The sequence below is a fragment of the Lycium ferocissimum genome, chromosome 10, assembly GCF_029784015.1.
Source record: "Lycium ferocissimum isolate CSIRO_LF1 chromosome 10, AGI_CSIRO_Lferr_CH_V1, whole genome shotgun sequence".
In the NCBI taxonomy this organism is placed as follows: domain Eukaryota; kingdom Viridiplantae; phylum Streptophyta; class Magnoliopsida; order Solanales; family Solanaceae; genus Lycium; species Lycium ferocissimum.
The window spans coordinates 1,103,796-1,128,978 of record NC_081351.1 but is presented as its reverse complement, the minus strand read 5'-3'; the positions used below and the strand labels follow the sequence as shown (position 1 = coordinate 1,128,978).

The 25,183-nt window shown below is 35.0% G+C and overlaps 1 protein-coding gene across 5 annotated transcripts; it reads right to left on the bottom strand.

Annotated features, from left to right (window-relative positions):
- Window positions 1-23,661, bottom strand: LOC132035400 (light-mediated development protein DET1). 5 transcript variants are annotated; one of them, XM_059425657.1, is made up of 11 exons: window positions 23,272-23,660; window positions 18,128-18,555; window positions 17,793-18,021; window positions 16,807-16,944; window positions 9,584-9,652; window positions 9,360-9,416; window positions 7,235-7,315; window positions 6,989-7,153; window positions 6,432-6,527; window positions 518-617; window positions 1-415 (listed from the first exon to the last, which is right to left on the bottom strand). In XM_059425657.1, exons 1-11 carry the CDS (start codon window positions 23,341-23,343, stop codon window positions 276-278), a joined length of 1,575 nt encoding a protein of 524 aa, XP_059281640.1. In that variant the 5' UTR covers window positions 23,344-23,660; the 3' UTR covers window positions 1-275. The 5 variants fall into 5 exon arrangements, with proteins under 5 accessions (XP_059281640.1, XP_059281643.1, XP_059281641.1 ...); XM_059425660.1 differs by lacking the exon at window positions 6,432-6,527 and having other exon boundaries at window positions 23,272-23,661; XM_059425658.1 differs by lacking the exon at window positions 9,360-9,416 and having other exon boundaries at window positions 23,272-23,661.
- Between the last annotated feature and the right edge of the window lie 1,522 nt (window positions 23,662-25,183).

Genomic DNA, 25,183 nt, shown 5'->3' with positions numbered 1-25,183 from the left:
TCACAAATAAATATCTGAATGTATATCAATAAAAAGAAAATCTGTAATAAACAAGAAACTTACAGAAGAACAAATCCTTATGACCATACTAACCCTCTTGGCACTCTATCAAGGTTTTGTCTGGTGCTTGTAGCATAGAAAAGGTAAGGGGTAGAAGAAAACTAGCACCTACGGGTCTGTTTTAATCAATTTGCAGTTTCTAGGTTGATTTCAATCTAGAAGTTATCAAGAGAAATTTATAAACAAATAGGTGACATATAAAATGGGTTTTTACATTATCGACGAAAATGGATATTTACAACTGATGCCTGCAGAAACAAGGTTTGTTGAACAGAAAGTGCAAGGGGTAATATTGGGTGGAAGAGGAAGGAACAGATCTTCTTAGTTCGCCCATCCGTGCTTCCAGCTTCGGGTCCTAATAACAAGCATACCGTTGTTGGCATAAATGTACATAAGGATAAGCAGCATAAGAAAACAAGCCAAGTTTCACAACATTTTTAAGTAAAAAGGCCAGTACCTGGCTTCATTTTGAATTTCAGGATATTAGGTTGTCTCCTAGAAATGAATTTGATTGGATGGTCAGTAGACTGTCTATGGCGGTCAATCGCGGAAATAAGCTGCAACAGAAGGCCATCAGGAATTTAAAAGGCTCACGAAATTTCCAAAGTTGTATTTAGAATCAACACTTATAGATTGCAATCAAGCAACAAAATGCATGTTGGGGTGCAGATGACAGGAAAATAGGACCCCATAGATCCAACAAGCTGCTGCAAAGAAACAAGATGCCCCGAAAATTTGTTGAAGCATCAGAATGATATTAAACGAAGAATGCACGCGGAGGACTAGCTGTAATCTAATTGGAAATGATTCTCAAGATTGTCAATATGGTTGCAACAATAGAACTGCATTTAGATCTGAAATCTCCAAAGAAAGAAAAATACTCTGCTATCAGTTTTCTCAAGAATTACAAAATATTATCCACTGTTGCAGAAAACAAGCCTAACTGATTCGGCTTATTGTTAGAAAAGATGAATTGTCCATCGGCAATGGATAACTCTCTTAACCCAGACTAGGGTGTCAAATGGGCACGTTGAACCAAATTTTGGCGAGTTAAGACGTATTGCATCAATGAATGATAAATGACCCAACAAAACTAATTTACTGGGGTCAATATGCGCTGGGTTATCATGGAACATAACCTAACACGATCAAGTCAAAAACCTTTTACCATTTGTTTGTCTCTTCCATAGTTTGTTTGCAAACCACCTAAACCAGAAAGAACTTTCTTTTCCATTACGGAGAAAAATGTGTCAAAGCGTAAATAATGATAGTATTCACAAAATAAAAAGAATTACTTTTCTTGAGAGAGAATATGATCAAATTGTAGAGAGTATACTACATACCAGAACCAAACAAAAGTTTCTTTCTATATACAGAGCAAGGGGCTGAAAGTGAAGAGAAATTCGTAAGAAACCAAATTTAAGAAGGAAAAAAAAAAAAAAGAGAGAGTGAGCGTGTAAAAGGGTTTAAGGGGAACTATACCCAGCAAATCGTTTTTTTTTTTAAAAAAAAAAGAACTTTTCTTCTCTTAATAGGAAAGAGAGTGTGGAGGTACTGAGAGATATATAACCCCTAAACCAAAGCAAAAAGCTGTACTTTCCATAGTAGGGAGAAAGCAATTAAAAGCGGAAAGTGAGAATTCATCCAACAACCAAACCAAAAACATTTTCCTTTCTTTTGTTTATAGAGGCACAAAGTGTGTGAGAAGTGTAGTGAAAGAAAAATACTTGCCAAACTAAACCAAAGAGAATTTTTACTGACACATCGTTGTGTGTAAAACTGTAGAGAGAATTTATGCAAACAAAGATAAACATACCTACCAAATATACCAAAAAACTTCTTTTGCTTATAGAGGAGAGCAGGTTTTCTTTTCTTAACACAGACACCGTAAGTGGAAGTATAGCGAAACAACCAACCATGCTAAACACAAAAAACACCCTTCCTAATTTCCTTGAGGATTAATTTGGGTTACCCTGATCCAAACTCTTGGGTCAGGAAAATTTAGGTCACCCAAATTAACCCATCAATAAATATATCCCTCATCGAACTTGTTCAAGATGGGATGGTTACACTTTTGTAGGTAAATTTGACAACCCTACTCCATGCCTAGCTCAAGAACTACTCTCTACCTCCTTTGGAGTAGCTTTCTTCACCACGTTTAATATGTAGAAAAGAATAGAAATAACTCTATCATGCAACACATGCACATTGCATATCATAAAAATGCAATTCCATTTAATTCCCCACCCATGGACGATGATTGCAATCATTTTCAGGAACCAGTGTTGATAACTGATAAAGAATGTTTTATCAGACTCAGTATTATGAATGTCTCTAGCTTGAACTAAGGAGAAGATAAATTAATGCTTAGCTAATTTCCTGGTATTCAATGAAGATTTTGCTGATACCCCCACTAGTTCTTTTATTAATGCTAATAGCATGTTTGGCCAAGCTTTTGGGAGGCCAAAAGTGCTTATTTTCTCCAAAAAGTGCTTATTTTAAAAAAGTGAGTTGTTTGGCCAAGCTTTTAGGAGAAAATAAGTGCTTTTGGGGAGTAGCAAAAGCTGTTATCCAGAAGCTAAAAAAAGTAGCTTCTCCCCAGAAGTACTTTTTTTAAAAGCACCTTTGAAAAAAAAAAAAATGATTTTTGGGCAGAATGGGACATTTAAGACATTTCACATGGGTTATGGGGGATATTATGGATACTTCCCCCTTTTTTTGTGCCAAACATCTTTCACAATCCCTGGAGAGATGGTTCACTAATAGACCGAGAGATAAGTCATTCGACTCATTCACATCCATAAAATCGGTCTATTTCCGACATCATATCCATAGTTAGCCTATTCATCCTAGTTAGCAGTTCCAGCTCCGTATCAAGGTCACGATCGATATCGTCACTAGCATCAAGATTGTCACTATCATCAATATCGTCACTATCATCAATATTGATCTCATCAAGAAGAAAACCTTTAGGTTTGTTATCCAGGAACTTGTTCAGAAATATCGTAATGAAAGGAAACCCTTCATGAAAAAGTAAAATGAAAATTTTGAATTTTACTCTTTCTCTATCACTTTATATTTCCAATGCAACAAAAGTAGTCAAAGTTTCTCTCTCCTCTGACACATTTAATAAGTTATCTTCCCAACACTTAGACTAGCAAATTTATATTTTCTTTCATTCATATCTACCATCTAAAAGTTTTTTTCTTAACTAAAAAATTGACTATCTTATGAAGTTTTTCTGAAAGGAGAAAATAATGAAAGCCTAGCTTGATTACTGATATTAAATGTTTTAATGTTTTTTACTTGATGTAGAATAAAGAATGTGCTAAAGCATATACACCTTATTAGTAATTTCATCCAAAGAACCGTAAATGTTGAAAAATAATGAAAGGCTACCTTGATTGCACGTTTAGATATATTTTCTATATTTAATAACATGTTATATTATCTTTTAATGATGTATGTATAAACACATTTAATTTTTTAAAATCGGATAAATTCGTCCCAAAATTATAGAATTAAGCTTTTTTATATTTTATCACAATCCATTAATTAATAATTATATCAAATTATGGATTTTTCTAAGATAATAAAAGAAATAAGATTTGGTTTACTACGTATGCTATAACAAGAATTATACATGGAGAAAATAATTTTGTGATAATACTATTTTTTACTACTTCTATAATTAAATTAGTTGAATGTTAACAACAAATTTGACTTGGTTAAATATACATCATTAAAGGATAATATAACGGGTTAAATTAAACAAATTTGACTTGGTTAAATATACATTATTAAAGCAGCTAACATCTACACACGAACTTATTATCGTATAGTAGCTAATGTCACGTGCAATGACGTAGTTATAATAATCATTAATTTTTCACATACGCTTGTCTAAATCATCCAATGTCATGTGTTGTTGTATATTATGGGTTGATTTAAATCATTTTATTTTATAAACTTAACCTTGTCAGTGTGCCCTCTAATTATTCAAACGGATAAATACAATTTGATTAATCCCACTGACATATGAAACTATTCCAGCCCAGTGGTAACCAGCCCAAACTTGCGACCGCCGGTTCACGGGTTCGAGTCTAGCCTGCGTCACAATAATTTTTTAAACTTTTTGAAATATGTCATTAGAGGATAATATAACGGGTTAAATTAAATTTTGTAACTAAACTAAATATGTTTATTTAAAATCAGGTAAATCCGTCTAAAAATGTGAAACTAATTTTTTTATATTTTTTCTCACATTTCATTACCTAACAATTGTGTTAAATGTTGGTTCTTCCTTAAAAAAAAAAAAAAAAAAAAAAAAAAAAATACATGTTGATCTACTACCTATACACTATAAAAAGAGTTATATATGTAGAAAATAATTTTTTGCAAGAGATATAACCTAAGATAGTTATATTTGAATACTTGTATAATTACATTGTTTTTGTTGAATGTTAACCAAATATTTAACTTGACCTTATCTTATGTAGAATGATTTTTCACATTTGAGTTTCAGTATTTAATAAAAATCCCATAAAGATTGTATTTTTAATTAATTTAATATGCATTAAAAATAAAACTCACATAATTAAATAAAAAAAGATGATGTCATAATAAGTTTGGTAACATCAAAGAATATACTAATAAAATTGCATATATATCAATTTATGAAATTATTAAAAGGTAGATAAGAAAATGTACAATAAAAACGAAATTAATATCGATCATAGATGTAACTCAAGGTTAAGAATAATACAATTTGAATATATTATTTTTAATTAAAAATATTTAACTCAATTAACACAATTCTTAATATAAGAAAAACAAATATTTAAAAATGAGATGGTTAATCATTCAATATTTAAGTGTGTGTGTGTGCGTGCGTGTGTGTGTAGAGGAGTCAATTATTTACTTTTAAATATCAGATGGTTAATCATTCAATATTTAAGAGAGAGAGAGAGAGTGTGTAGAGGAGTCAATTATTTACTTTTAAAGCATAGCATCATATATTCGTAATGTAAGAAAGTCAGTTGCTTAAATTTAAAATATATAGGAACGTGTATGAAAAAATGTGAGTTATTGGTTAATTGTTTACCGGTAAAATGTACGGAAGATGATGAGTATGTAAAATGCAGAAAAGTAAGTTTAAAATATATATGATGTGTATTATATTATTTCATAGTGTAATAAATTAATTATCATAATTCGAATTAGTAAATAAATTTAAAAAATAAAAAATAATTTTATAGTAGTTCAATTTTAATACATTAGTTGTTTAATTAAATTGACTAAAATTAAATTTTAAACATTTCACAGAAATTCTTATAAGTAAGAATTTTCAGTTGACTTTTAATGCTAAGTATTTGTAATTATAAATAATTTAGATATAATGTATTGGGAAGATAAAAGGTAAGCATGCTAAGATAGTAATTATTACTTTTTTGGAAGGAAACTTATTGGAGGGAAAAGATGAGTATTTAGAGCCAAAAACTAATAAGGACAATAAAGACTTTTTACATTTTTTGCCCATTTTCTGCCCATAAGATTCTGCCCATTTAGCATTACCCTTGAAAAAATTCACTTAAAAGCCCTTTTTAAAAGTTTGGCCAAACACTAATTGCTGCTCAAAAGTGCTTTTCAAATTGATTAGTCAAACACAAACTGCTTCTCACCAAAAGTACTTTGGAAAGCACTTTTCAAAATAAACTAATTTTAGAAGTTTGGCCACACGTATAAAACTGAAAAGACCATCGTAAGCTCTAGAATTAGGGGTTTCCACTATAGCCGAACATAAGGGAGTGATTATATTTTTACTGGAAAAGATCATTTTATCAGGTAATGGATACACTATGAGCATCATTTCTTTAGTTATGTATTATGCATCCCAACAAACAGAAAAAATGCATGCATCAGGGGTTAACTTAGAAATGGTTCGGTTAGAAATGGTAATCAAAAGCACCTTTGGGTTCTATCGAAGACTTTTAGCCACAAACTCTTCCGATTGATCAGGATATAGGGAAAAACCAACGTGAATATAAAGTTCAGTATCGACCGAACTAGTCCAAATACTAGAATAACAGTTTGAAATGGTGATCAAAAGCACCTTTGGGGCTCTATCGAAGACTTTAGCCACTAACTCTTCCAAATTGATCAACATATAGGGAAGAACCAACGCATCAAATTAATATAAAGTTCAGTAATCGAGCTGACTAGTCCAAATATTAGAAGGATATCATTCCTGCAGTTCATTAGCTGGTCATCACGCCAGAGATTCGAATGAACTTTATCATGATTTTATTCCAGTTATGGATTTCCTATATAGCTTTTTCATAATAGATATAGATTGAATTCTAGAACCAGACCTTTTCATCAAACCTGAAGAGAGATTGGTCAAAATATGGGGAAGGACTCTGAGACTGACAACTAAAAGGCAAGGAAGCCATCATCTTCTTAACAAACTGCATTTATAAACACCATGGCATCAGTTTCAATTATGTTGCTCGGACTCTTCAAAAATATCGACGGGTGCGTGTCGGACACTCCAAAAGTAGTGCATTTTTGGAGAATCCGACACGGGTGCAGCAATGAAAGTGAAGAGTCCGCACAACTTAGATTTCAAAGCACAAAGACTATCACGTTCTTCATACTAAAAAAATACAAATGAGATATAGCATAAGAACTTAGGTCATGTTTCTTTCAAAACAGGTGCAAAAAATTTAGGAAATCAAAATATGAAATAAACACTGAAAACTCTTTTCCAGTAGCGTTTGGTTGAAAAACAAATTAGGAAAATTGAAAAAGTTATTCAAAAATAATTTTTAACAATTTCTGGAAAAAAAAAATCGTTATATAAGATAAGGTCACATGAAACAAATGCCACTTAAGCACTTCAAAAATTGTCAGTTCAGGAGAACATTACTTGAGAGAAACTGGTTGCTTTATTCTTTGTGCACCTTAGTTGCTCAAGGGCGTGGATGTTGTTAGAATGGGAGGACATGAAGTTCATATGTAATGAACTTTTGGATGAAACATGAAAATGGTCGCTGAATAACTCAAACAAGAAATAAAGCTCATCGGCTGAGTTCTGAAGGAAACAAAAACAGTTGAAGCTGAGAGAAATTTGCATGATAGAAAGTACAACACTTGAATCAAAACTCAGATATACCTGATAAAATGCAACAATTTCAGTAGTCTCCATATTATAAACAGCAAAAAAAGAAGGATGGCTATCAGCATTTCGAGATACCTGCAGATTCAACAATATTCAACATGCATGGGTGTCAGGCTATTCCCATAGAGAGCAAAAGCTTCAAACTAAATAGTACAAGAGATAGCAGGCCATTAAAATCATCGAAATAAATAGATTCTATATACACAGCTCTGCAACATTAATTGGATTTTTTCTTTTTTGATGACATGTTGTATGTATTAAACACAAAACAGACATGGGTTGTACTGAAACCATATTTACAAGTGAGCAGAAGAGTAAACCAGTCTACAGTTCTAACAGGAACTAATGCTAGCATAGGGGGTAGAAACTGGTTACACCAAAAAAGAAAAAAACTTAATACAGTTAAGTTTGATCTCCTGCATGCAATAGCTTTCTTTCCAAATTGCAACCACACAGAGATATCTGCTCCAACCCACACTAGGCAAGCTATGCCTCTGAGCTTCCATAACTGACGATCTCAACCCAAAGAAAACATCTTGCAAATCCCCTTGTTGTAGGAGAAGCATGGGGGGTTTCGAAGTTGGTGACTTGGGGTGTTGGTTGGTTTATCATTTTATAGAGATCTCCATTATGTCCCTCCATCTCAATGTGTCGAGCCTGTGAAGTCATCGACCTTATCTCCCAATCATTCAGGTCTCCTGAGTATCAATTCCCAACCTTGAGGTGACCACATTTCAGCTATGTCTCTGTTGGTGATGAGCTAGAGCATATATGTCAGAGAATAGATCCTTCAAAGCTCCATTCCCCAGCCAATTATCATTCCAGAGACCTCCATTATGAAAGCCCGATACCTCCAAAGACTAACTCCATAAGCCAGTCATCCTTGATTACCTTGCTCCATAAGCTTTGAGGGGTAACATAACCACTTCAATTTGCTGATTCTTCAAAAATTCCCAATTTGAGCCTTGCTGAGAATTACCTCTTCCCACTTGACCAAGTGATATGGCTTTTTTTCTTTTTACCTTGTTCCTCCTTATGTTGTCCAATCTTTCAATGACAACATCATATTTTTAATACAGAGTTAATCTTGCAAATATTGACACTTCCATCTTGAGAGCTTCTTTTCAAACATTGTTCCATATACCATGCTTGGCCCCCAGTGGCATGCCAAGATAAGTAGTAGGAAGAGTCCACCTTCTCCCCCCAAGATCAGTGCTAAATCCTCCATGGGTAACAACATTAATTGGATTAAAACATCAGCATTGGTATCTCCTGAATGTTGTGTCGCGACAACTTATGTTCGTTTGCATCATTCCATAGGAACCTGCCTGACCTCCCTGAGCATGCTCAACTGACAGTCGAGCCACCATTTAACCCATTGCGTTGGTAACAACATTAATGATTAAAACTTTGGTATATTCTTCTGTTTCTGCGACTACTGCTTCATTGGCTATTAGTATGGCAACTTATGTTCGCTTGCATCATAGGAAACTCCAAACAAATTTAGAGGGCAAGATGAACTTCTAAATATATATAGTTAAAGTTGAGCCCAAAAGTAGCTTCATCGTTGGATGAGAAAAATGGGCTTCATTTGCAAACCCAATCTATGCTAAACCTGAATAATACTAATTGATTTCGTACGGGCAAAAATATAATGGTTCAGACCAGCAATATGTATGTACTACAAAATAAAGCAAATATCTAAAGAGTCTGATGCAGCTACTCTCTTTTTAACTAGAATATAATCAGGTTTCCCTTCGAAGTCAAATCAAGCTATACCTTGTCTTTGAGACAAGTTGAATTACTTATTACCATGCATTTTAAGATAAGAGTTATGCAATAAAGGAGTTAGATACATTCCTAATGTGGATGTTAAAATTTTAAATTAAAAAATCATCATTTTTACAATTTTGTACCCCAAACCTTCTTTTTATTTTTGGGGTAATGTTTCAACCTGTAATCTTATTGTTTCCACGAGGTTTCTTATATCAAGCTATCTAACTGATGCAGCTACTCTTTTAACTTCGCAAGCTTACCTACTGAGAATCTGATTAAACCATAGTACAAAAATCATAGAGCAAAAAACCTTCTTTTTATTTTTGGGGTAATGAAATCTCACCCCACCATCAACACTGCCAAACTTGATCAATAGGTGATGTCGGTCCAAAAATTGCACCTGCTCATATTGCAGTCAAGAAGTAGCAAGATGTTCAATGATTCGGGAAATGAATCACGCCCTGGAAATGTACAGAAGTTACCAGATGCAACTGACTATGTCCAGTTTTTCTGGAACAGAGCATCTGGGACATATAAAAAATACGAAAGCTGAAGTTAACGCACTACCTTCCAGATAATCAAGTCGATGTAATCTTGAAAGTGGAAGTAAAACTTCTTCTTCAAGCACTGCACTCGCTGGTTAAAAAGAGAAACCAGAGTCAGGAAAAAGATTGTCTTAACCATCTTGCAGTGCTAAAGGTGTGCACAACCAGACTTGTAATTTAGCTTTCGAATTAACAGGTATCTTTCTTGTAACACCTTTGTTTCAAACCATCACCTCTATCCCTAGAAGTAGAAGTCCAGTTATCGTGTTGACATAATTGTCGATTGATCCAGATACTTACGATATGATTGTACTTGACAGTTTGCACATAAACTTTTCTACCTTAGAAAGGAGTTCAATAATAAATGAATTGGATCTGTTTACTGTCCGAGATGGATGGAAGTTGTATTGCCACATTAACTTAGCAAAGGAAGAATGTGAAATCATGAACTGTTCAGTGTGCAACTTACATCCCGTCTCAAGATGAAATATCTTAAATTTCTTTTTGTACTAAAGCAGAAACTGAATTCATTTAATCTAAAAGAATGATAGGACGAGGCTAGCTTATTTGTTTGATTAAAAGATTCTGATTATATATACATTCTACATTCAGTTGAACAAATTACGATCCTTTCCTCCTTTCGCACTATTAAACACACCTTGATCAAGGAAATACTAAATAAGAAATTCAATTCAATCTCAATTCAAATAATTCACGGACACTGAAGGGAAAGTATTCATAGACGTGGATGATGCCCATGGCATTGAGATTTGTCGGTTTTGATGCGATTTTCATAGTGAGAATACCATAGCCGGTTAGTTGAGTTAGTTACCCGAATGGTCACTCAACTTATAGTAATCGGCTACCAAAGTCGCTTATCTTTCATTTGTCTTCCAAAAGTCATCTAACTTTGCCTAGTTAGCTTCCATGGTCTTTTTAGCCGGAAATACAACTTTCGGTTCCTATTTAATGATGTGCAGCTGTAAGTTTTTTTAAGAAAATTTAAAAAATTAAATTAATACTTCAACTTATTCCAAAAGTCATCTAACTTTGCCTACTTAGATATTTTTTTCTTATAAAGCTAATATGAGAAGCTTTCACTGCAGTGGATCAGTTTGTTTTTACTCTTTTTTTCCACCAGAAATCCAGTACTCGCTTTGGGACCCAACTGTCATTTTTACTTAATCTACCATAAACAATTTATATATAATTCTGTTTGGATGTATTTCTCCAACAAACTAGGAAATTTTTGGAGACGATGTCTATCCTACAACAGTTTCTTTAAAGTTGTGTGTGTTACTCTTCCTATTTCTAGTTTTATTCTTTTTTCACAGACTTGTATTAGTGTGCGTTCATATTTTCTTAGGTCTTTCCACAAGATTTTGTCATTAACAGTATGAGGACCCAATGTTTTCTTTCTATTAATGAACTTATGACAGAAACGTTAGTCAATGTAGATGACATACATGGTTGAAGAAATTCTCCATCTTTTTTTTTCTTTTTTTTTTTTTTTTTGATCAGGACATGGTTGGAGAAAATGAAAAGGTTTGAAACTGTTCTGGTCAGAGTAAGCAAATTGTTTTTATTTTCATAGTTCCTTTTAAGACAATTCTTACTTTAAACATAAGAATATTTCACTAAATGAGTAATTCAAACATATATACGCATACAAGGGATGAATCGTGCACCCTCAGAAAAAATAATCAGGGTGGGTTGGGTCCTAAATAAATTCAAGTATTGATTTTAATTTTTAAAATATTTTTTCTAAAAACTCAGTTTCCACGTCATTAAATAAGTACCGGTAGTTACATTTCCAGCTAAAATGAACGGAAGCTAACTCGGCAAAGTTAGATGACTTTTGAAAGTCGAAAGAAAGATAAGTGACTTTAGTGGCCAATTACTATAAGTTGAGTGACCATTCAGGCAACCAACTCTCGAATAGTTTGGTCTCTGCTCTGGCGTAAGTTTGTCTTTGTTTTCATTTTCTTTTCCCTATATCTTTAATTATTTTTTTAGATAACCGTGGTCCGGGCCAGCTTGCACGCACCTTGACTAATTCCTAAAGGATACCTGTCACCTTCCACCAACAAGTATTAACTTTGTCCCTCAAGGGTAGGACAGATGAGAAGAAATCACCTAGTGTTTTTCTCCATTTTTCTTTATCACTTTCCTAATGATAGAGACGCAGTGATGCATACAATTTGATACATGAATTTGTAATTGATGGATTCAGTATACCTGCAACCCCACGCCCCACCCCCTTCCTTTTATTTGTTGTTACTGTTGTCCTAGTTACTAGTTACCTTTTTTTAAGAATTTAAAGGAGAAAATTATAAAAACCTGTAAATTCAACTCTAGCGAAAGGAAAAGAAGGTAAATACTTAAATACATATACTAAATGTACATAGGAAAAACTATGTTTAGAACTTATTACACATATGCACATAAAGAGGAAAAAGTTTTCTTGAGAGTCTTTTCTTTTGCAGATGTTTCTTAATAAAAATAAAAATACAGTTTCACCTAGATAGAATACACAAAAATCTAAGTAGCTCTAGAAGACGAACTGCTAAGTGATGAAAAACTAGAAGAAGAAAATACACTAGATGTCAACAGTAAATCTTATGAAGTAGGAGGAGATTAAAACTGTTAAGTGATGAAAAACTAGATGACAAAAATATAACTAGATGTTAACAGTAAATACAAGCATGCATTTTTTGAAACACTTACAGCTATCACGTCATTAAATAGGTACCGGAAGTTATATTTTCGGCTAGAATGACCATGGAAGCTAACTAGGCAGAGTTAGATGACTTTTGAAATGCGGAGAATGGAGAAAAGGGAAAGATTATTTCAAATTTGAAAATATGTTGTTTTGAGTATAGGGTTTCACTGATCTTATTGAGAACTGGTGGGAAATATTATGGAGTAGAAGGAGAACCTGATATAATTCTCGCAAAGAAGCTAAGACTATTAAAGGGAGATCTGAAAAATGGAACAAAGAGGTTTTTGGAAAGCTGGAAGACGGGAAGAATAAGGCTTTAGCTAAATTGAAGGAAATAGATCATGGTGGGAGAGGCGCTAGATGAAGAACAGGCAGAAACAGAAAGGAATTCTATTATGAGGGAGTTGGAGTCAGTGGCAAAATCTGAACAAAGTTTTTGGAGACAAAAGTGGAGAAGTTTGTGGATAAATCAAGGGGACAGGAATACTAAGATCTTTCATAAACAAGCCAATGCTCATAAAAGATACAATTGTATTGACAAATTGGTGATTCAGGGGGAGCTAGTGGAAGATGATAAACTCATAAAAGAACATATACTGGGTTTTAATGAAAAATTATTTAGTGAAACAGAAGAGTGGAGACCAAGATGGGAAGATGACAGTTTGAGAAAAATCTCATGAAAAAAGGATTGGCTACAAAGACCTTTTACTTTGGAAGAAAGTGGAAGATGTTATTAAAACTTTCAAAGGTGATAAGGGTCCTAGACTCGACGGATTTAATTTATTGTTTTTTAAAAATTCTGGAAAACGGTTTGTATGGATGTTTTGGGAACTGGAGGCTTTTTACCAGAAAGGCACTTTTGTCAAAAGCTTAAAATCTACTTTTATCTCACTAATACCAAAGAAGAAAGGGGCTGTAGAGGTTAAAAATTTTAGACCCATCAGTTTACTAGGGAGTGTATACAAAATCATTGCAAAGTTGCTGGCTGGAAGATTGACAAGCTGGTGTCTCCTAGTTAAAAATGCATTTACTAGAGGAAGACAGATTTGTTGATGCTGCTTTTGTTGCAAATGAAAATGTGGATTATCTTTTGAAAAAGAAGAAGAAAACGGTACCTTCTAAGTTAGATATTGAGAAAGCTTATGATCATATCAATTTGGTCTTGTTTGTTAGATGTCATGAAGCAAATGAATTTTGGAGATAGATGGACAGAGTGGATCAGATTTTGCATCTCTACAGTCAGATTTTCTATATTGATTAATGGTGATCCTCAAGGATTTTTCAAGTCTGGGAGGGGATTAAAACAGGTGATCCTTTATCTCCCTATCTTTCATGTAGATCCTAAGTTTGATGCTTAGAAATGCAGAGAATTTGGGATTGTTCAAGGGCCTATGTATTGGCAAGATGGAGAGGACATTCTGTACCCAGATGATACTTGACTGTTCTGTGAAACTGAAAAAGAACAACCACAGTATTTAAGAGGAGTTCAGTTTTGTTTCGGATTGAGAATTAATTTGGCGACTATATTGAGGATTTGGCTGATATATAGGGGTGTGAAGTTGACAGATTTCCAGTCTATTTCGGATTTACCGTTAGGGATGAAAAAGGAGAGAATATTTCGCAGGGAATAATTGATAGATGTCTAATAAGTTAACCCCATGGAAGAAACAATATCTATATTTTGGGGAGAGACTTACCCAAGTTAGTAGTTCTGGATGGAATGCCAACTTATATAAAGTTGAACTCCATTAGGAATCAGTTCTTATGGGATGATAATGCTAATAAAAGAAAGATCCATTTAGTAAAGTGGCGAGTGGTTACAAATGAACAGAAAAAGGGAAGTTTGGGAGTAAGGAATTTGAAATTGCATAAAAAGAGTTTATTCCTTAAATTGCTATGAAGATATAATAGGGGTGGTGATGAAATCTGGAAAAAGCTCATAGAGTCTATTTATGGCAAGAAGGATGGTTAGAAACAAGATCCTTCACAATTGAGAGCAATAGGAAGACATTGGTGGGATGTAGGATGGTTTTTACAATATGCTAGATTACAGGCTGGTAATGGAGCTATAATTAAATTTTGGATAGATTTTTGATCTGAGAATACAGATTTGAAAAACAATTATCCAGATTTATTCAGCTGCTTTGTGCTTAAGGATGGATATATTTCTGAGTTTTATTCTCTCTGTGGTTGGAATCTAGAATTCAGAAGAAACCTAAATGACTGGGAATTGGAAGCTTTTCTGTCAACTCACTCAGCAGTTGGACATTATTTTAATTGATCAAAACAAGGAGGGTGAATTGGTTTGGGTGAATAGCAAGGATAAAATGTTCTCTGTTGGTGATTGTTATAAACTGTTATTACAGCAGAATGGTTAGGGAACATCTAACTGGCCATCATCTGGAAGTCTAAAGCTCCTGCTAATGCTGCCTGCTTTGGATGGATTGTCACTTGAGAGGCATGTTTGACTCAAAATAATTTACAGAAGAGAGGTTTCGCTTTAAGCAATAGATGCTATTTTGTATGAAGAAGACCAAGAAACAGTGCACCTGTTTTTGCATTGCAGAGTTTTCAAAGAATGTTGGGAGTGTGTAACTGGTGTTTCTTGGGTTATGCCTTTATAGATTATGAGTTTAATGGATTACTGGCTAAGTCAAAGGATGCAGGAAACCTGAAGCAGATCTATAGAATCATTTTCATATGCTTCTTTTGGACTATATGGCTGGAAAGAAATAAGGCTTGAGTTGAAGGAAAGAGGATGCATGTTCCTAGAATTAAGAACTCTTTTTTTGAAACTGGTAACTTTTAGAATTAAGAACTCTTGTTTGCTTAATTTATATTTCTGGTGTAATAGCAGTAGGGCAGATAGCCTGGATCAGTACATGGATTTCCTTGGCTTGCTAGGGGGATTACTTGATGTGCTGATGTTTCTTATGTTGTTGGTTTTTGTACTTTTCTGATATCATCTTGGTACTTTATCGATAAAACTTGACCTTATCAAAAAGAAAACGAAGTCCATTATTCCCAACAGCTAAAACTAATAAAATTGAGCTACGAAGCATTAAAGCGCGTCAAATGTTTTCTAAAATTTACAGGGTGTAATATTTTAGGGTGATAGCCCAAGGACCGCTGCCAGTTAAGGATTGAAGTGCCTTAGGGAAATCCCATATCGAAATGGGAGGGGAAAGTTAAGGACCATATAAGGTGGAACCAGGAATACAACTCTTGAGGCGCCTTTTGGGTAAAAATCAAAAGGGACAAAGCTGTGAAGCCCAAAGCTTGAGCCTAGGCAAAGAATACCTTGACAGTTAGGCCTCGACCGTTACAAATTGTATTAGAACCGATACTCCTCCAAGCAAAGAATACCTTGACAGTTAGGCCTGGACCGTTACAAGTGGTATTAGAACCGATACCTCCTCTAATACGGCGCTCAAAGGACGCTGAGTCCTTAAGGGGGTTAAGTTTAACAGCCACAGACCGCTAACGATTGAACTCAAAGGCAGGTTCTTTGTGAAGCTTACCTTAAGCAAACCCACATTGGAATAGGAGGAAGGTTAGGGACCACATGGGGGCGAGTTCAGGATTCACCCATCAAAGCGCCTTTTGGGTTAAAGACCAAGGAGACAAGTCCCAAAAGATGGGCCAGAGTGGATAATACCTTGCCAGTTGGACGTGGGTCGTCGCACAAAGTGTGGTTACGACCTCACAACCCAAATGATCCCCCATACAGATAAAAATAGCAATTGAACCTAGGATTACCCATTCCATCCGAAACAAAACACCGTGTATGCCAACTTCACTGTTCATTTAAATGTACATGAAAATATGATTGGTAGTTTCTTCTTGCTCTCCATAAATAAAACGTTCATTTCACAATAGTCTTCTTCAATTAGTTATAACATGATAGAGTACTAAGACATCCATTTCACATTAACGGTTTTCTTAGATTATTTACAACATCAGAGAATACTCTTATTGATCAAGGTTCCACAAAATATATGGACACATTATCCAGAAAGACTTATCCTTGATGAATTGCATTTGTAACAGGTTAATTTTTAAGAGGAAAGATCATTGATGAATTGCTTTTCAGGTTAGGCATCAAATTACGAACTCATTCCTGTTCAGCAGTCCAATGCTAATTAAGAAACATTGTTCTCCTTCCCAATGAGTCCGAGCTGATATTCTATTATTGGCATTTAGATATTGTAAAAGTCGAAACAAGTGATGATTACAGTAATGATATGATTCCAGCTTATCAGAACTATCAAATAAATTTCATTTAGAAAAGAGAAACCTCCCCATAAAGCACATGTAAAACCAATAGTTGTATACCTCCAGATGTATGAGGTCAAAAATCAGTATCAGATAACACATAAGGATTAGTAAAATAACCTCAAGCTTCAATCAGAATAATCTATGATTTGCAGCTTTGTTGACATAATAAACTAAATAAGCAATCAAGTAACAACAACATACTAAGGCTCTTAACATATAAAAAAATTCAATATTCTATTACTAACCATGGTTTGGTCAGTTTCTTCATTCCATATACCTCGAAATATAAATGAAAGTAGCCGCTGCTTTATACCGCTCATGAAAGAAGTTTCCAATTCAGGCATACTATGATGAAAACCATTTCCGACATGATTTACAAGAACCTGATGCAATAGGCTACTGTAAGAGATTAGCATGCACAACCCACTTATCAATTTCAGAAACCCAGGTACACTTAGCGAGAAATACACCATCCCCTGCTTGCTCACCTACCCCAACCCAAAAAAAAAAAAAATAATAAAGAGAGAAATGGGAAAAAGCAAATATGCATTTTTCTGAAATCTTTCAAACGTGGTGAGTAACGAATGGGTTTTTAGGTTGCCTAACAAGGAATGCTCAAAAGCCTAAAAGAACATCAAACAAGATTTTTTAGTCCTCTTTGACGTAATGACAAGACATACATCTAGGTGAGTCTACTACTGTGGAGAAACAATAGAAGTCCAATTTCTAGGTTATACCAAAGCTGTGAACATTTAAACAAAAAAAGAGAGAAAGAAAACACAATTGCCTTTTGGTTAGTCCTTAACTTAGTGGACTTTCTCCATTTCTCTTCTACTGGCTCATTTACAACTGTTCCACTCTTTTATATCAGCAAAGTAACAAGAAATGGAACCTTTCTCTGTTTCACTTCAATATCGCACTGAATAAATCCTGGTACTTTTAAGTCGAAGAGCTGATGTTTTGAAAGCAAATATGAAAAGATTTATACTTTAAAGTATTCTGTATTTCCATTTTGGGTTTTTGGTGGAGACTAGAAGATGCAAATACAGTTGATAGGATGACAGACTTTCTCAGCTTCCTACGGTAATTGTTAAGGAACTGAATTTTTTGTAATTTCTCTCACAATCTTGTGCTTCATTTATACAACCTTACCGTTCTTAAGAATAAAGAAATGAGAATCGGATGAAACTGAACCCCAACTTCCTTAAAGAGCTTGAAGCATCATAGTTACCTGGGAATTGGAATTGAGAAAAAGTTCATCATCCTCACGGCAGAATTCCCCTATTGCTCGTACATCAACAAGATCTCCAGAATCTCTGATCTGAAGGATGTATATTGTTTGATAACGAAGGGACACTATAGCAAGCAAATCATCATACAAGAAAGCACCAATGCTATGTGCCAAATTAACATAATCATTGTGAAAAACCCTCTCGTCAAGTCTAGCTCCATCCTCCAACCTAAGTTAATAAACCAAACCACAACAAAAGCAACCACGATAACTTCAAAGACCAAAAAGATCATGCCAAGTGCTCATGAAACTAATAGTTGAGACTGATTACACACCTCAAAAGGTAGAAAGTTATTTTTTCAACTGAAGGGACTCCCTGAATTGCCCCTCCAGTAGAAGGTGCATCATGAATTTGTGCAGTTGAAGTTGCAAAGAGTCCAAATTGGTTGCTTTCCATATAGAGAAAGAAATCTTTGCAAATAAGTTCCCCACTGGAAGCAAGATTAACACTGTACAATTGCGTGAAGAAGCTCTCGAACTTTCTGGCTTTCAAAGGAAGATCATGAGAATCACAATCTTCTTCTTTGCAGGAAAATGTTAACCATGTTGGTCTATAAACAATCAGATCCTGATGATTTCGGCTGAAACTTACAAGATATAGACCATCATCCGTGAACTTGCGAAATGAATGGTCGGGACATTCAACATCGTATATGGTATAACCTGGTACAATGTTTTCATAAAATCTTCTGGCACGATGAATCTGCAAAAGGTGAATCAGCATTCTTAAGCAACCATTCTATACGTCACAGATTCCAAATCTGACCAAATATACCATGCACAATCCGAAGAAAAAGACGAAGGTTTGTTTGGTATGGAGAAAATTGTTTCTTATAGAAAATGTTGTACCTTAGAAATGATTTTTTGGATCATTTTCCAATGCCTAGTTGGCTATAAGAGTTGGTGACATATAGTATCACCGCAACATGCTGGCCAAGTTTGATGACAACGTTTTGACTGTATTTTTTATCATTAAAAATTGACAACAATGTCTGTGTTGATTAAAATAAGTGATATGAAGTAATAGTTGGAACGTAAAGGAGGATGAATTTTGCCCATAAGCAGTGACGAACAAGGACTTGAAAGTCATGTGTGCAAGAAAAGAAAAAAAGCAAACCGTTGTTGCAGCTGCGACAGAGTGAGAAGAACCAGATTAACCACAGAAGATCGTCGCCTTTTTTACATTTTAAGGAGGAAAAAGAACCCGACTTTGGGAGTTCGATATCTAGACTAAGAGGGAGGTCAGTGGATTGTACATGCTGAGCAAAAGAAAGGGGAAAAACAAAAAGGAATAAAGGAAAAGTAAAAGAAATGGAAAAAAAAAATCGGCATGAAGAAAAAGGAAAAGAACAAAAGAAAGATGGCAGCCAGATTTGGTGAGAGATAATACAAAAGCCAAAAAAAGGAAACATCGGCACATCGCAATTAGGCTTTGTAGCTCAAAGGGCAGTTCGCAAAGTTTTAAAATTAGTGGTTGGATGGTTGAAACGGAACAAAATCAGACGGCTGATTGGGAAGTGATACCGGGTGTTATGAGATAAAAGGATGTCTTCCAAAGTGAAAAGTAAGTCTTATAGAATAGTTATAAGACCATAAACGTTATATGAGGTGAATGTTGAGCTGCTAAAGGTCAACACATCCACGAGATGATGGTCGCAAGAGATGCGGATACTAAGATGGATGTGCGGTCATATAAGATAAGACAAAGTTAAAATGGACCACATTCTCAAGGAGTTGCAAATACCACACATTAAGGATAAAATGAGATAAGGTCGATTGAGATGATTTGGTCACGTCCTGTTTTGACCTCCAAATGAACCGGTCCATAGGTGTAAAACCATGATGAGTGAATGTGCTAAACTGGGATGAGAGTAAACCTAAATTCACATGAAAAAGAATTTGTCTTGAAAGACCTACAATCTCTTTGAGTCCATGCAGACTTAGGGAAAGATATGCGTCATGGAAGAGAAAAACCTATATACGCGATTCCAATTAGTTAGGAATATGTATTAGGCTATGTACGGAGTATTGAAATATTATGGACCCAAAAAGATCATTTATGGCATCGAGGATTCATACAATCGACTTCAACTAACTTGGCATTGTGGTGTAGTTGTTTTTATTATATGTTTTAGTCATGTTAATACATTTACTTTATGCCATATGCTTCTAGGAGTTTTTTAAGCCTATTAGAGGTTTTTCTTTTCTTTTTTTTTTTTTTTGTTTTTTTTTTTTCTGAAACTGGTAACTTTGTATTACTTGGCAATAAGGGTATGCTGGCCACCTCCAAAAATTTACACTTTACTGAAAGAGAAATACTTACAATAATCCTAAAAATTCCACTAACTAAACTTCCTCTTCTGCATATTGTTCTTTACACCAAAAACTTAATGAAGTAATGACCTTCCATTGGATCTTCTGCAATGAACTTTCTCTGCCTTAAAAATTCTGTCATTTCTTTCCGTCCAAATGTTCCACCAGATGCAGGAAGGAACTGTTTTCCACCAAATCTTCGGACTCTTGCTCCCTCCCCTTCTTATCCAACAGCTTAGAAGGTCTGCAGTGTGTTCAAGCATAGTCCAGTTCACCTTAGCCAAGTTAATAATGCATGTAGAAATATATAGGATATTGTGCTAGGGAGTTAGAGCATTCTGGGAGCCATTGGAATTTTGGGTGTTTTAGGTGCATAACGTCTGTGGGCAATTTGTAGGATGAGGAGCGAAAGAGCGACCGGACCAGATGAGATCCTGGTAGAATTTTGGAAGAACGCAGGCCAAGTATGTATGGAAGGGCTAACTGGGTTGTTTAATATCATTTTTAGGACGGCTAGAACGCCAAAGGTGTGGAGTTGGAGTACAATGATTCCGTTGCACAAGAACAAGGGTGATATCCAGAATTGCAACAACTATAGGGTAATCAAGCTACTAAACCACACTATGAATGTTTGGGAGAGGATGACCCCCGATCCATAACAGGTACACTCTTTTGTCATCAAAAAAGATTGGGAGAGGGTGGTCGAGATGCGGATGAGGAAAGATGTGTCTATCTCCCGAAAAAAAAAAAAGACTTACACATGGTGTCCATTAACCTAGAAAAGGCATACAATCAAGTTCCTAAAGGGGGGTTCTATAGAGATGCTTGGAGTCTAGAGGTGTATATATGGCTTACATTAAGGCAATTAAGGACATGTACGATGGAGCCAAGACCGGGTAAGAACAGTGAGAGGTCACTCAGAAAACTTCTCGGTCATGATGGGATTGCACCAGGGGTCATCCCTTAGCATGTTTCTATTTGCCTTAGTGATGAACGAACTAACGCGGCATATTCAAGGTGAGGTGTCGTGGTGTATGTTATTCGCAGATGACATAGCTTTGATCGACGAGATGCGCAAAGGAGTTAACGATAGGCTGGAAGTTTGGACAAACTCTAGAATCTAGAGGTTTCAGGTTAACCAGGACTAAAGTAGAGTACATGGAGTGCACGTTCATTGACGTTATTGTTACGCATGAGGCGGAGGTGGAAGTGAAGATCGATACACAAGTTATACTCAAGAAGAGAAGTTTCAAGTATCTTGGGTCTACAATCCAAGGAAGCTGGGAGATTGACGATGATGTCGCACATCGTATTGGAATAGGGTGGATAAAATGAAGGCTCGTGTCGAGGTATTATGTGATAAGAATGTGTCACCAAAGCTTAAAGGTAAGTTCTACGGAGTGATGTTTAGACCTACATAATTGTGTGGGGCAGAGTGTTACCAATCAAGAGCGCGCACATTCAGAAGATGAAGGTGGCGGAGATGAAGATGCTCAGATGCATGAGTGGGCATACTAGGAGGGATAGGAATAGGAACGACAACATACAGGACAAGGAGGGAGTGACCTCTGTGGTGGACAAAATGAGGGAAGCGAGGCTGAAATGATTCGAGTATGTGAAGAGGAGGTGCGCCGCATGCACCAGTGAATAGGTGCGAGAGGTTGGCTACAGCAGGATTTAGGAGAGGTAAAGATAGGCCGAAGAAGAACAGGGGGAGGTGATTAGACATGACATGACCCATCTTCAACTTACTGAGAATATGACCCTAGATAGAAAGGTAAAGAGGTTGAGGATTACGGTAGAAAGATAGTAGGTAGCCGAGTGTTGTCGTACTTTTATGTGGGAGGGGCAGGGGGCTAGTCTCCTCTTCTCATCTTCTCCTTATTTAGTTGTATTATTTAGTATTCGTGTAGCATCTTATTCTTCAATTCTTGTTACTACATGTTGCTTCATTTGCTTTGTTTATCTTGTTATTTTGTTGTCGTTATTTTCCTTTTAATCCGGCTCTGATTACACTTTTTTTAAGCCGAAGGTCTATCGGAAATAGCCTCTCTACATCACCAAGTACATCCTACCCTCCTCAGACCCCAAATCCACTTGAGGGATTTAGACTAGGTATGTTGTTGTTGTTGTCGTGTAGAAATATATAAAACAGCTAGTACTTTTTATTCATATTTTTATTCAGTATAATGTCAGACTGAGATGAATTTTAAATGGAAAAGCATGGTATTAATGCCTCATCAAAATGTTTGTGAAACTTCATCTAGCCTTTCAGCCAATGCACCCAACAACATCGTTGTCATGGCTGCTCACAAAAATTATATCCTAATAGTAATGACATATGTAAGTATACATAAAGTTTGAGTTTGATACTATGGTCCTGGAGCACCCATACATCTCCATGTGATCCTGCCCCTTCCCATAAGTGAGGGAAATACTTTTCACCCCTTTGGCGGAAAATACTTTCCTTGGAAAACATTTTCACAAGTTATCATAATAATACAGAACACTGTTCCGGTATCAAACGCACCCAATATTGAAAAGGTTAAGGAACCTTCCAAAGCAAGTATTAGTCTAACAATTGCAACGTGGCAGTTGAATTACAAAACCAAGAGCATAAGCATGAAAATAGTCCCTCTGTCCCAATTTAAGTGTTTTACTTTTACTGGCACGGAGTATAAGAAATAAAGGGAAACTTTAGAATCTTGTAGTCTTAAATTAAGCATGTGTGTAGTAAACCTGCCTAATATTTGGAATAAAATCTGCAACATAGTTGAGACTTGCTAGGAAATCTTTGAAGCTGAGTTTTATCAATTAACTCGTCTGGAAACTTAGATGAGAACTCTATGGCTCTACAAATGGATTCCTTGATAAGGTCCTTTAAATCTTGTGGTCTTAAACTTAACACGTCGGAATTGGAAATCTTACTAAATAAAGAAAGAAAGAGACACTTAAATTGGGACGGAGAGAGTATTTCATAAGAAAAAGTGACAAGACCTCGAATTTGTAAAGGGTTCAATCAGTATAATTAATTAAGTTTATAGTAAACTATAAATAAAATTAGTAAAAAAGGAAAAAGAAAAGGGGGGAAGAAGAGGAGACATACGGCGGTGCCAGGAGCAGGGGTGGAAATCTGGCGCTCAAAAAGCCTGGCGGTAACATTGTTGCTTTTGAACATCACTCACACACTTTGTTTAATTGCTTTCACCAGGGGCATTAGTATTGTGAATAATACAAAACCCAGGGTATAGAACAGATTCTCAGTAGTAGTGAATATTAGATAATTGAAGAAAAAAGCAGCTGGTTAGACTCTTCAATTAGAATTTTGTGCAGTTTAGTCGGTTGGCAACATTTTGAGTGAGAGAAATGGGGGAAGTAGTTAACAGCGGTGGGAACAAGGGTGCGTAGGAACAGGTGGTTGCGTGCTGCTAAGGTGTGTGTTGTTCGGTAACACTCGGGAAAGGCCAAAAGTCGACTCCGAGTGGATAATTTCCACTAGCAAACATGATATACATCAGCTTTCGAAATTTAGTTTTTGGGTTGTGGAATTTTTATTGGAGGACAACAAACTTCATTTATTCATAACAAGGGAACAATAGGCAAATAGCTTCATAAAAAAGATTTTTTTGGGGGGTCGATATTAGAAGTTGTTTACACATTCAACATTAAAGAGACCTGGTTCCCAGATTCCTCCCCTTGAAATTAGGTTGAACTGGCTAAAACATTTCTAAACTTGGCACAAATTATAATTTTAGTCCCTAAATTATTACCACACTTAAAAACACCCCTAATTTGACTAACTGAATTTTAATTCACCCCCGAATTGACATGCCACAGCAAGTGGAATGCAATCGCTGTCCACTTGGCATTTTCATCCTATGTGTCCTTCACGTAGATAAATTGTTTTTAAAAAAAATGGTAAAACTGATTTTTTTTTATATAAAAAATCTGAAACAATGGAATTTTTTTTTTAAATCTGAAAATTCGAAAAATTAGATTTTTAATTAAAATATCTTTAAAAATGGATTTTTTTAAAAAAAATTGAAAACTTGATATTTTTTTTAAAAGTGTCCTATAAAATCCAGATTTTCATGATTCTTTTAGGACACTTCTTTAAAAAAGAACTGGAAAACAATCGATTAAAACTGGAGTTTTATACAAATATGGAAAAACTGATTTTTCTTAAAATGTGGAAAACCCATTTTTTTAAAGAAAAAAATCCCGGTAAATTAGATTATTTTTTAAATCTAGAAAAAAATTATCAGTTTTCCACTTTATTCTTAAAAAAATCAATATTCCAAGTTTTAAAAAATTCCAGGTTTTTAATTAAAAATTCAATTTTCCAGATTTTTTTTTTTTTTAGAAAAACGGTTTATTCAGTTTTCTAGATTTTAAAAAAGTCTAGGTTTTTTAATTAAAAAAAATCAATTTTCCAAATTTCTTTTTAAAAAAGAAAGGTTAGTTCACCAGATTTAAAAAGTTCCTGATTTTTTAATAAAAAATTCAGTCCAGTTTCATTTTTAAAAAATGGGTTTTTCATATTTAAAAAAAAAATAGTTTTTTCTGATTCTAAAAAAAAATCCACTTTTTAATGGAGGAAGGGGATGATTTAGATGTTGGAATAGGAAAAAAATTAAAGGGAAATGTAAAAAAAAAAAAATGATTCTTCTTGCTTAAAAAAAGATGATGTGGAAGCTTCTCACGCGCGTGTAGGAGTTTGGGCACACTTGCTGTGCCATGTGTCAATTCGGGGGTAAATTAAAACCCAGTTAGCCAAGCTTAGGGGTGTCTTGAAGTGCATCAATAGTTTGGGGACTAAAGTAGCAATTCGTGTCAAGTTTAGGGGTGTTTTAGTCACTTCAGCCTTGAAATTATTGGATTAGATAATTGTAGACTCACAAATATAAAGTAAAATGTCCTAGAAATTAGAATAACTTGCGTATGAATCTAATATTTTCTTGTCATAATACATCAACGGCAACAAAAATTATTAGACACCTGGTCCAAAGCTTGACCTG

Bases quoted from the DNA above. Each gene is read 5' to 3' on its own strand.
- LOC132035400 (XM_059425657.1), bottom strand. From the start codon at position 23,343: ATGTTCAAAAGCAACAATGTTACCGCCAGGCTTTTTGAGCGCCAGATT. The intron at 18,556-23,271 runs GTATGTCTCCTC...CACCTTTTGCAG, and splicing joins CCCCTGCTCCTGGCACCGCC to ATTCATCGTGCCAGAAGATT. The intron at 6,528-6,988 runs GTAATGTTCTCC...TTATAAATGCAG, and splicing joins AAGCAACCAGTTTCTCTCAA to TTTGTTAAGAAGATGATGGC.